Raw genomic sequence first — 11,993 nt, forward strand, 5'->3', positions numbered from 1 at the left:
GACTGATTGACTTGTATGTGTCAGGTACATGGGAAAATGTTTTTTAAAAATGTTGGTTATCATGATAGTTCTGCTTTGTATTTCTGTATTGAGGTTGACCAGCATAAGTGACAACTATGGTGATAGAAGACTGTCACTCTGATATAAAGTTAATCTCATTTCTCAAAATCTGAATACCTTGGCATATCAAGGTATCCTTGGAGATATTCATTACAAATATGACATTCTCTTTGGTTTCCAGTCAGAGATTTCATGGTAGCTCAAGTTTTTCCAAACTTATAGACACTCACCTGAGTGCACTCCTATTTTCACATAAAAATGATCTTGAAAAATGATAGACTATATCAGCACTAATTGATAGTGTCCTTTAAAATTCAAATAAGTTCTGTTGAATTTCCTAATATTTGATTATTCAACTTCCTATTGAATTAGGAGGGGCAGAAATTATTATATCAAAATTTTAGGCCGGTGCTGCAGCTCACTAGGCTAATCCTCTGGCTGCGGTGCCGGCACACCAGGTTCTAGTCCCGGTCAGGGCACCGGATTCTGTCCTGGTTGCTCCTCTTCCAGTCCAGCTCTCTGCTGTGGCCCGGGAAGGCATTGGAGGATGGCCCAAGTGCTTGGGCCCTGCACCCGCATGGGAAACCAGGAAAAGCACCTGGCTCCTGGCTTCGGATCAGCGCAGTGCGCCGGCCACAGTGCGCCAGCCTTGGCGACCATTGGAGGGTGAACCAACGGAAAAAGGAAGACCTTTCTCTCTGTCTCTCTCTCACACTGTCCACTCTGCCTGTCAAAAAAGAAAAAAAAAATTAAAGAAGAATGGGGAAGAAAAATTAAAAATGTGTTCACGGCTTACTCTTATGTAAATTCAAGATCATCATGTTTACACTTTCAGTTCTATCACAGTCCTATGATTAAGGACAAGAAGGATATAATCTCAGAATGTAAGCATTATAGCACCTGCCCATATCTAACTCAAAATGTATTTTAAATGATATCAAATGTGTATCTATGATTACATTAATACAGATTCTGTCTAGTCTGTGATGCCCTTGGTAAGTTCATTGTGGGTCAAGTTTTCTTGTGGTTTAAATTGGTTTCTTTGGTTCTTTCTATTACCCTAATCATGTGCTAAGAAAAGTATTTGAGAGACTAATTGTCCCACAGTCAAACACATCATTATTAGTAAAGCCAAGAGTCAAATATGATTTGGATTTAAAAGCTCATGCTTTTTCCTAAACACTACCCTTCTCAAAGTCATATGGAAATCTGACACGTCACTTTGTTCACAGTCAGTGGAACTTTTAATCCATAAGTCTCTGCAAAGTAGGCCCAAAACAAAAAGTGAAACCCTATATTGGTAAACATCTCACCACCCCCTGATCAAACTAGGCATCATTTCCACTGTGAAGACCAAGTACTGAGCACACGCTCTCGAATCTGTCTGGTCTTGACCCCATAAATGATAGGATTCAGCATGGGAGGGGCCAACATGCAGATGTTGGCCAGCAGGATGTGTGTATGGAGAGGAACATGGTGTCCAAACCTCTGGGTAATTATGGTAAAAATGCCAGGTAAGTAGAACATGGAAATGACCCCAAGGTGGGAGCCACACGTGCCCAGAGCTTTTTGCCGAGCTCCTTGGGAGGGGAGGTGGAACACTGCATTGAGGATGAGACTGTAGGAAACTAAGATGAGCAAGGCATCTAGTACCACTGTAGAGAGAAGGACAGACAAGCCATACCAGACATTGACACGAATATCAGCACAAGCAAACTTGGCAACAGCCATGTGCTCACAGTAGGTATGTGGCAGCAGATTGCTACGGCAGAAAGGCAATCGCTTCACCAGGAACACATCTGGGAGTATCACACAGAAGCTCCTCAGGACCACAGCCGAGCCTACCCTTACAATCACTGCATGATTCAGCACTACGGTATAGTGCAGAGGGTCACAGATGGCCACATAGCGGTCAAACGCCATCGCCAACAGAATCCCTGATTCAGCAATGAAAGTAGCATGGATGAAGAAGATCTGGGTGACACAGCCATCTAGGGAGATCGCCCCAGCATGGAACCAGAATATGGCCAAGGCCTTGGGCACAGTGGTAGTGGACAAGATGAGGTCAGCCACGGCGAGCATGCAGAGGAAGAGGTACATGGGTTCATGGAGGCTGCGTTCAGTAATGATGATGAAGATGAGGAGGCTGTTCCCAAGCAGGGCAACAAGGTAGGAAAGAAAGAAGGGGAGAGAGATCCACGCGTGCTGGTCTTCCAGTCCAGGGATGCCCAGCAGAATGAAGAACGAGTGGCTGATGCTAGTGGAATTAGGAGTTGCCATGCCCAGTTCAGGTCACCTGTGCCTTGGTGTGTAGGATTTGGCAGTCACCTCTTCTCTCTTCCCAGAAAGCTGGATGGTTGGAGTAGGGGAGGAGGGAACAGATCATATTCCATTGAACAGAGCAGTGAAAAGGGTCCCAGTCAGGAGGCAGGAGTTAAACTTACTTTCCATTTGTTCACTACCCATGTAATCTCAGTAAAATTACTTCCCTGCTCTGGATCTTTGTTTCATCACCATAAAACTGAAGTTAGGGAGAGGGTTGACTGCATCATCTCTGAGAGGCCTTCCTCTCTGAATGCTGTAGACCATAACAAACTGCCAAAGGCTGTGAACGGCAAACACCACAATCTCCACTTTGACCACCAGATTGTGACGTGCATCTCAAAAGGGAACTGGAAACTGAGCTGCCTATCAATGTAACAAGCCTACTATGTGCAGGCATGGCTGCCTGAGGATCTGCTTAGTAGGAGACAGGCCATTACTATGAGCAGTGTGGAGGACAAACTAAACAGAGGCTGTGGAAACATGGAAAACTCCCTATGAGTTCAGAAAAGATTGTTTAAAGGTACCAGCCCGAGTTGAACCTTGAACAATGAGAATTTGCCAAGTGAAGAAATGTGATGGGGTAAGAACTTGAATGAAGTCATAGAGATATAACAGGACATGTGTTTTGAGGAAAATTGTAATGATTCAGGGTTAACAGCAAAGGAGATATGGTAGAAAAGAATGTTGAAAAGTGAGATGAGGCCACCCATCGAGGGCTTCAGTATTACTCTGAGGGGTGAGAATTTGTTGTATTAAGAGGCACTAAAAGATCTGTAATGTAGAAATGGTGCATTTGCATTTTAGTTTTGCTGCCTCACTTGCTCCCTCTCTCCCTCTCCTCCTCCTTCCTCCCTCCCTCCCCTGTCCCACCTCCCCCCATCACTCCCTGTTATTTTAAGATGACTGGGGAAGGAACAAGACCACTGAAGAACAGAGAGCAGTGAGGAGGGGCGCTGTGCTGAGGGCTTTACATGCATTATCTCAATTAAGCAGCCTGAGGCGCCTGTAGCCATCTGCCCCATTTTACTGATGGGTTGCGAGGAAAGCTTGGAGAATGTAAGTAGCAGCCCACCGAGGTCACCTGGCCAGCAGAAGGTAGGGATGGAATTTGGCTTCCCAGACCAGGCCCATTCAGGTCTGCCCTGCTTCCTCTCACTCCCATGATTTCACGATCCTTTAGCCTCCCCCACATTCACTTTGCCACCTACAAATTTACTTATATTCAAATGTAATATAAATTTGTATTTTCTCTCTTACTCTTTCCCAAGGCTAAGCCTTTTGTCCATGCACAGTCCACTTACCTCCCTCTTAATCTTCAACCATTGCCATTTTACTTACAACCCAACATACCTCTTAAGCTTCTTTTTCTAAGTCTGCCACAACACGCTTGCACAGTCTAGCCTCACTTTTCTTATTATTCACAATCTCTAATTTCTGTTAATAGTTCCTGGTTGTATAATAGCAACCATTCAGTACCTACTGAGTGTGAGGTCCATTTCTTATTTCTGATATCCGCTTGGTGCAGTGAGCACTGCATCAGTTGTAGATAAATACATTTCTTGTTTCTAATGCTCACCTATGAAATTGGAATCATCACTGGTTTATGAATGACAAATGGTCCAAATGTGATATTTGAAACCAAGACTATTAGGGTTAAAACATGCATTAGTTTTTAAAATTTCCATTTTGTTATTCTGATTACCTATACCGTCTTTCCAGTGTTTCTACCCATTCCCTTCCAATTCTCCTATTTATGCTGCAATTTTTCAGACATCTAAGAGCATAATATAGGCAAAATGATATGGCTTTAGATTTAGACCTACCTGGGATCAATTCCAGCTCTGCCACACACACACACACACACACACACACACACTCATTCAGATGCTTAGTTTCATACATTCATTTTTTTCCTACATTCATTCTTATTCACACATTTATTCACTCACATAGACTGGGTAAAGGAATATACCCTGACACACATTTACACAACCTACACAAACAGCCCATCCCTGCGACACTTCACACACCTACTTTTAAACTTTCCCACATGCATGAGTATGGACTCATACAAATCTGCATAGAGTTGTTAATTACCCAAGCTCACTCTCATATGGACAGTTTATGACTTTTCTAAGTCACCTTATGACTCACTCTCACTCTGCCTCCAGCCTTACAATCCCCTTTCCCCGCCACAGGAGGGGACTCTCACAAAAACGCAATTCACAGGGCTACACCTCTGCTTCACCAGTTCTATGCTTAAGCCAGAGATATAAGAAATAAATGCTGGTTGGGACTCATTCCCAGGGTTCAAACTAAAGTCAAATTCTTCCCACCACCTGCTTTTGTAAACTAAGTTTTATCAGAACATAACTATTCCCATTTATTTACATACTGTCTATGGCTTCTGTTGTGGGACACAGTTGAATGGAGCAAATCTGAAGCCTAAAATATTTACTCTGGCCTGTTCCAAAATGGTTCCTCAACCCTACAGTAGGAAAATCTCAGGATGTAACACTGTATCTACAAAGGCCTCAGAAGGAAGGCAGTTGTTCCAAGGTCGCGGAGGAACTCAGTTCAGGCAGTCCAGAAGCAAGCCTCACCTTCCACTAGTGTTTCCACTATGCCACAAAGCTGCTGCAGAAACAGTCCGGTCTGGCCTCTCTAATTCCTCTTCCAGAGGGTAGAAAACGCCGACTATAACCTCCATAAGGTGGCCAAATGAATATGGTGATCCGGCATTATTTCCCACATCTCTCATCAATAAGCTCAGTGTTTCCTTCACCTCCCCTCCCCCACACTCAGTCAGACCTCACAGTTCATGTCAAAGAGCAGAAAAGCCCTCAGAAGCAGCAGGCTGTGCTGGTCAGTGCCCCTCACAGCATCAGGAATCGCCAGCTGGAGCCATGCCCCGGCCCTGATCCAAGCGTGTCCCCACAGCCAGTGCAGTGGCCAACAGCCCAAACTGGAGGAGCAGCCGCAGGACAAATTATTCTTTTTTTTAGCATCTTCAGGGACCATAGATGTGTCCATGTGATTTGCTTCTCCCCAAGGATCTCCCCTACTCCCCGTGGTATAAGTATAAAGGGAGCTCTTAACTCTTTCACTGCACGGACGCCAGGAGCCCACCATAAATAGCATGCCTGAGAGGTTCCATGAGCTCGGGAGCAAAGATGTGGTGGGAGGGGTTTCAGAGAGGAGACGTTAGGGCTGAGGGTAGGAATTGGCTGGGGGTCTTCAGCAAGGCCCCAGACTTGCTCCATGTCATCCTCTTCAACCCTGATTTCTGGAAGGCACAGAAACACTTTAGGAGCCAGAATTCTCTCCAACATTTGATTTAGTCATTCATCACCCATACAACCAAGAGGGTTTAAGTACAAAGTATACTGAGAGCATCATAATAAAATGTTGAACAACATCAAGTCCATTTAAAATTCTTTATTGTTTTAATGCTTTATTCCATGGTTTCATGATTAACAATGGAGTATTTTCACTGGTAACCCTCCAAGATCTTTCCTCCCCTATTTTTGCATTTCTGTTTTGTTGAGATCTTACTGTACATGTGGCATGCTCTAACTTTTCATGGTAATCTGTGTTCTGTAAACCACGGGGCTCTTTTAATTTTTTTTCCATTTTAGGAAATTGAGTTTATTTCTTTAAAATAAATTGCATATTTAAGGTATAAAACATGATGTTATAGGATATAGAGAGAGAATTAAATGACTACCATAGAGGAAAATTACTATATCCATTGTCTCCCGCAGTTATCCTTTTGTTTTTATGCAAGAGCAACTAAAATCTACGCATTTAGCAGGAATCCCAGAAACAATACAATTTTATTACCACAGAGCTCTTTTACTACAGCTGCATTTGTCTCCAGTCTAGAACAATGTCACACACATAGTTAGTACTCTATACATATTCCTTTAAAGAAAGAGTTCCATGTTGGTGACATTCCACAATATGTTTAAATCATTCCTCGATTGTTAGACACTTATGTATCTTCTGTTTTTCTCTATTAAAAATATTCTGTAATGAATATATTTATATATAAACTTCTGTGTGTGTTCTGAATTGTTGTATTTACATGCTTGACACACAGCAGAAGGAAGTTCCATGGCAGTGCTTCCATTCCCATGTATTACATATTGATAAAACTTTCACATTTGAATAATTATTTATAAATCCTTTTTTACAAGAAGTCAAGTTTTTGCAAATGGAAACCTACTCTGGGACAGGCACTTTGCAATACAGGAATGAAGAGACAGTGCCTTTGTGGGTTTCCTTCCTGTGTGGATGGGAATCAAAATCTTAATTAAATATTTTTGTCCATTAATGTTTTACGTTATTTATTTAGAACCCGTGGGAGCCCTTAATATTTTAAAGATGCTTGAAATAACCCCAGTAGGGGGTTGGCATTTTTACTGCAAAACATTTCCAGGCTTTGTTCCAGACCAAAGCTCGTTCACTTCCTCGTAGAAGCTACTTCCCCTTTGTTCTTTTCCTTCTCCTACTCCTCAGTGCAGTCTGCAGGCCTAGACTGCCTCACAAATATATGCAAGAGTGGCACTGCTATCACAGACATTTCAACGTCCATAGACTAAACTAATTATTTACCTGTGCTCTCTTGTTCCAGTCTTACTTACAATTGACGAATAAAAATTGTAGGGTACTGGTTACTAGAGGCTGGGAGGTATAAAAGGAGTTTGGAAAAAAAAAAGTAGGGGAGGTCGGGTGTGGTTTCATTTATTATGACAAGTATATTAATATGAAATGTTAATAGGGAAAATGGGGTGAGGGTATAGGGGAATTCATTGAAGTACTACCTCACAAGTATTGTTTTGTAAATTTAAAATTACTAACAATGACAAAAATGTATGTATTTAAGGTAGATGATTTTGTTTTGATATGTATATGCATTATGAAATACTACAATCAAGCCTAACTGAAGTATTTGTCATCTCACAGCATTACATTTTTTGTTACAAGCACATAACATCTACTTTCTTAGCAAGTGTCAAGTCTATGATTACAATACTGATAACTATACCTTAGATCCCCAGAATAAACATTCATCTTGAATAACTGAAACTTTACACCCTTTTACTGTCTCCCCACCTGCCCTCCTCTCCACCTACAACACTGCACTCTGCACTCTGCTTCTATGAGTTTCACTCTTTTAGATTCTATATATAAGTAAAGTCATGTGGTATTTGTCTTTTTATGTCTGGATTATTTCACTTGGCCTAATGTCCTCTGGGTTCACCCATGTTGCCACAAATTCCCTCCACAATACACAGTAACAACTACTTACTTAGCATTTACACTGTATTATGTATTATAAGTAATTGAAAGATGATGTCAAGTAGATGGGAAGATGTTTTTTAGGTTATATGCAAATAGTATGCCTTTTTTTTTTCAAGGATTTAAACATTCATAGATTTTTGTTATCCTCAGGAGATCCTGGAACCAACCTTCTGTGGATATCAAAGGAAGGTTATAATTTTTATTTTTCAATTAAAAATGGATAATTTTAAAGGGGAATAAAAATTAGGTTACTATATGTACACTATATATGTGCAGAATAAGCAATACTCCATATATTTATTGCCTGACAATGTTTTCTAGATAGATGTGGAAATTTATGTGGCTGGAGATAACATAGATACAGACCCATATACAAATACACATACATAAAGGCAGGTGTATAGCTATGATGAAATTTTAATACTGAAATTGAAATCTGTGAGATTGAGTTTCTTTTTTCATAATGGTCTATGTTTTCATGGAAACAGATTTTTAGTTAAGTATTAAAAAGGAGATATGGGAAATATGCTACTTTTCTTTTTTTATTTTTTTAACTTTTAACTTTTATGGTAGATACAAATTTCCAAAGTACAGTTTATGGATTACAATGGCTTTTTCCCCCCCCATAACTTCCCACCCACCCACAATCCTCCCATCTCCCGCTCCCTCTCCCATTCCATTCACATCAAGATTCATTTTCAATTATCTTTATATACAGAAGATCAACTTAGTATATACTAAGTAAAGATTTCATCAGTTTGCCCCCACACGGAACACAAATTGCCAAATACTGTTTGAGCACTAGTCATATCATTAATTCACATTGAACTACACATTAAGGACAGAGATCCTACATGAGGAGTAAGTGCACAGTGACTCCTATTGTTGACTTAACAAATTGACACTCTTGTTTAAGGCATCAGCAATCTTCCCAGGCTCTAGTCATGAGTTGCCAAGGCCATAGAAGGCCCCTGAGCTCACCGACTTTGATCTTATTTCTACAAAGCCATAGTCAAAGTGGAAGTTCTCTCCTCCCTTCAGAGAAAGGTACCTCCTTCTTTGATGGCCCTGTTCTTTCCACTGGGATCTCACTCGCAGAGATCTTTCATTTAGTTGTTGTTGTTGTTGTTGTTGTTGTTTTGCCAGAGTGTCTTGGCTTTCCATGCCTAAAATACTCTCATGGGCTCTTCAGCCAGATCCGAATGCCTCAAGGGCCGATTCCGAGGCCAGGAAATATGCTACTTTTCTTATAAAGGAAGTATCAACTATAATACATTGAAAGGAGTGGTTGCTTGAGAAAAGTGTCCCAGAGGAGATGGCATCAGCATCCAGTATGGAAGAGAAATAGGAGTGTCCCACAAGTCAGTGGAGGTTGTTCCAAGACAGAGCAGAGTCTGTATAGCCTGGGAAAGATGAGGAGCTAATGGTGCGTGTATCCACAGCTCAGGTTGCATGGCAGGGGATACGGGAAGGGTGGCTGTCAAAGCAGTCAGGAATCAGGAGACTAAACACCTGGAACGCCCTTCTGGGGAACAGATCAGTGAGGAACATGGCCTGACACTGAGCTGGAGGGGTTCCCTTTCCTCAGCATTCTCCCGGCATACTCCATCCCTTCAGAAACCACATTCCTCTTTTCCCAACACGAGAGACTGGCCAGCCTTAGTCTCAAAAAGGGTTGCTCTGCCAAACCTAAATCATATAATTCACTCACATTCCCTTGCTATAAATTATTGAATTGAGCTGACAGTTCATGTTAAAGAAGATAAGGTTTGACCGCCCTAGCCAACCCGCACAGTAGCATTGGGCCACTGTCTGACAGCCCAGCCAAACTGCTGTTTGACTGCTAAGGCCAATCCACATGTGACAGCCCCAGCTGGCCATTCAGCAGTGCAACCTGTCACAGGACAGCTCCAGCAACACAACCTGCTGTGGGGTAGCTCCAGCTGGCTTATGTGGAAGCCTGGCTGGCTGACCCAGCAGCTGTGGCCAGTCTCCTCATAATGGCACAGCCCTGCTCCTTTTCTGTGTAGCATCCAAACTTCCTTCCCTTTCTGTGCAGCCTCCAAACCCATCTCCCCTGTACCACCAAACCACTCACCCTTTTTCTGTGTAGTGGAAACTGCAAGTTTCTTAATGTTGCAATCTTAGAAGCAGTGCCAGCTAGAAATATCCAATATGGCTTCAGAATGTGTCCCCATGACATTTAAGTCATTATAATGCCTCTAGGATAAAATTATCATAGCTGACACTCCCACTCCCATGATGCACCATGCACACCATGACACCACCAACATTTCCCAATCAGGGCACAGAAAAGGACAATACTCAAGCTCCACTCCAAGTTCTGTTCCTTTTTAATATTCACTTATGTCCTACCCCAGATACCACCCTCTATGCCTTCCAGTAGAATAAAAAGGACTGCACAAACCTTGTTGAAGGTTTTTTGGTTTGGGTCTTTTTTGTATTTGAGCATTTTATCCATTCTCTTTCTCTCTTTCAAGCTGACCTGACTTACTTTTCTTTAAATGAATCCTGCTTTCCTGTACATCTTTATGCCACCACTTTGAATTCTTGAACCTGAAATATACCCAGCCAGAGACCTTGTTGCCTATAATATTATGTTACAAGAAAAACAAATAGAATACAATGAATAGAAATAGAAAGTCTAGGAACCACTGATACAAGGATGTCACTTTGAGCAAAGGACATAAACAAAGGGAAGTTAGTATGTGATTGCCCAAGGAAATTATAACATGTCTTGGGACTTGAGAAACTCAGTACAGGATAGCTGAACAAATGATGACAAGAACATTGTTCTTGCTTCCTCTATTTCCAAAGAGCATGCTAATGTCTTTAAGGGGACATGACTTCTAAAAACAACCCATCCTATCCCAAGTCCTGTGCAAAAGATAAGCTATTGAGAAAATGGAAAAGTCCTGCAACCTACCTGGTGAAACATGCATCAGACACGGAACACACTGACCTGGTTCCTACTGGGTCAGCTGACACCATTCCACCCATTACTTGCATAGACAATTTAGCAGATAGCTAGGGATTCTGAAAACTTTCTTGTTAAACCAAAGTCACTTCTGTTTTGCAAACAACACGTGAACCACTTGCTCCTGGATTTGCTTGGTCTTGATCCCATAAATGATGGGATTCAGCATAGGTGGAGCCAGAATGCAGACATTAGCCAGCAAAATGTGGATATGCAGTGGAATGTGATGTCCAAACCGCTGAACGAGGGTTGTAAAGATTCCAGGTCCATAAAAAAGGATGATGACACAGATATGGGAGCCACATGTATGCAGAGCTTTGTGGCGAGCATGTTGGGAAGACATGTGGAAGACAGCATGGAGAATCAACACATAGGAAACAAAAATTAGCACAACATCTAAGACCACTGTTGACATTAGAACAGAAAACCCATACCAGATGTTTACTTGAATATCATTACAAGCATATTTGGCCAAACCAATGTGTTCACAAAATGTGTGTGGAATTATATTATTTTGGCAGAAAGTCAATCTTTTCAAAAGAAATATTATGGGGAAAATCATACCATAGCTTCTCAGAAAGACAATCACACCAATTTTCCCAATCAGTCCACATGTAAGAATAGCAGTGTATCTCAGTGGGTAGCATATGGCAACGTAGCGGTCAAATGCCATCACCAGCAAGATCCCTGACTCAGAGATGAAGGTGGAATGGATGAAGAAGAGTTGAGTGATGCAGCGATCCAGGGAGATCTCCCCGGCGTGGAACCAGAAGATGGCCAAGGCCTGAGGCACCGTGGATGTGGAGAGGACAACATCTGCTCCGGCCAACATGCAGAGGAAGAGGTACATGGGCTCGTGCAGGCTGCGCGTGGTGAGGATAATGAAGATGAGCAGGCTGTTCCCAAGCAGGGCGATGACATAGGAGATGCAGAAGGGGATGGAAATCCACATGTGCTGGTCCTCTAGGCCAGGGATGCCCAGCAAGCGGAAGACTGTGTGGCTAACACCAGTGTGGTTGAAAGGCATTCCCGGGAAGAACTCTGAGGTCCTCACCTCCTATCCACAGAGACAGAGGAAAATACACATTTCCTTTCAGGTCCTTTGTGATGTTACCAGAAGCTTTTTGCATATTCCATGTTCTGCATCTTCTTTGAACATGTAAATAAGGAGAAACACAAGAACATGAAAGGAGATGGTCTGTTTTCTCATGAGTGTCAGTCAACTACAATTATCTTCCATCATCAAAGAGACAGAATTATACGTATGTCATTTAGAAACAGAGGGTCATTAATACACAAAGAA

The 11,993-nt window shown here is 42.1% G+C and overlaps 2 protein-coding genes across 2 annotated transcripts; both read right to left on the minus strand.

Moving 5' to 3' along the window:
- Window positions 1-1,395: 1,395 nt before the first annotated feature.
- On the minus strand, window positions 1,396-2,340 carry LOC100345302 (olfactory receptor 52B4-like). The gene has a single exon (XM_008264910.3). It carries the CDS (start codon window positions 2,338-2,340, stop codon window positions 1,396-1,398), a length of 945 nt encoding a protein of 314 aa, XP_008263132.3.
- An 8,435-nt stretch (window positions 2,341-10,775) lies between these two features.
- On the minus strand, window positions 10,776-11,782 carry LOC100346343 (olfactory receptor 52B4-like). The gene has a single exon (XM_002708732.5). It carries the CDS (start codon window positions 11,715-11,717, stop codon window positions 10,776-10,778), a length of 942 nt encoding a protein of 313 aa, XP_002708778.3. The 5' UTR covers window positions 11,718-11,782.
- Between the last annotated feature and the right edge of the window lie 211 nt (window positions 11,783-11,993).

The sequence above is a fragment of the Oryctolagus cuniculus genome, chromosome 1 (assembly GCF_051225735.1).
Source record: "Oryctolagus cuniculus isolate XC-2025 breed Fujian yellow rabbit chromosome 1, ASM5122573v1, whole genome shotgun sequence".
NCBI classification, from domain to species: domain Eukaryota; kingdom Metazoa; phylum Chordata; class Mammalia; order Lagomorpha; family Leporidae; genus Oryctolagus; species Oryctolagus cuniculus.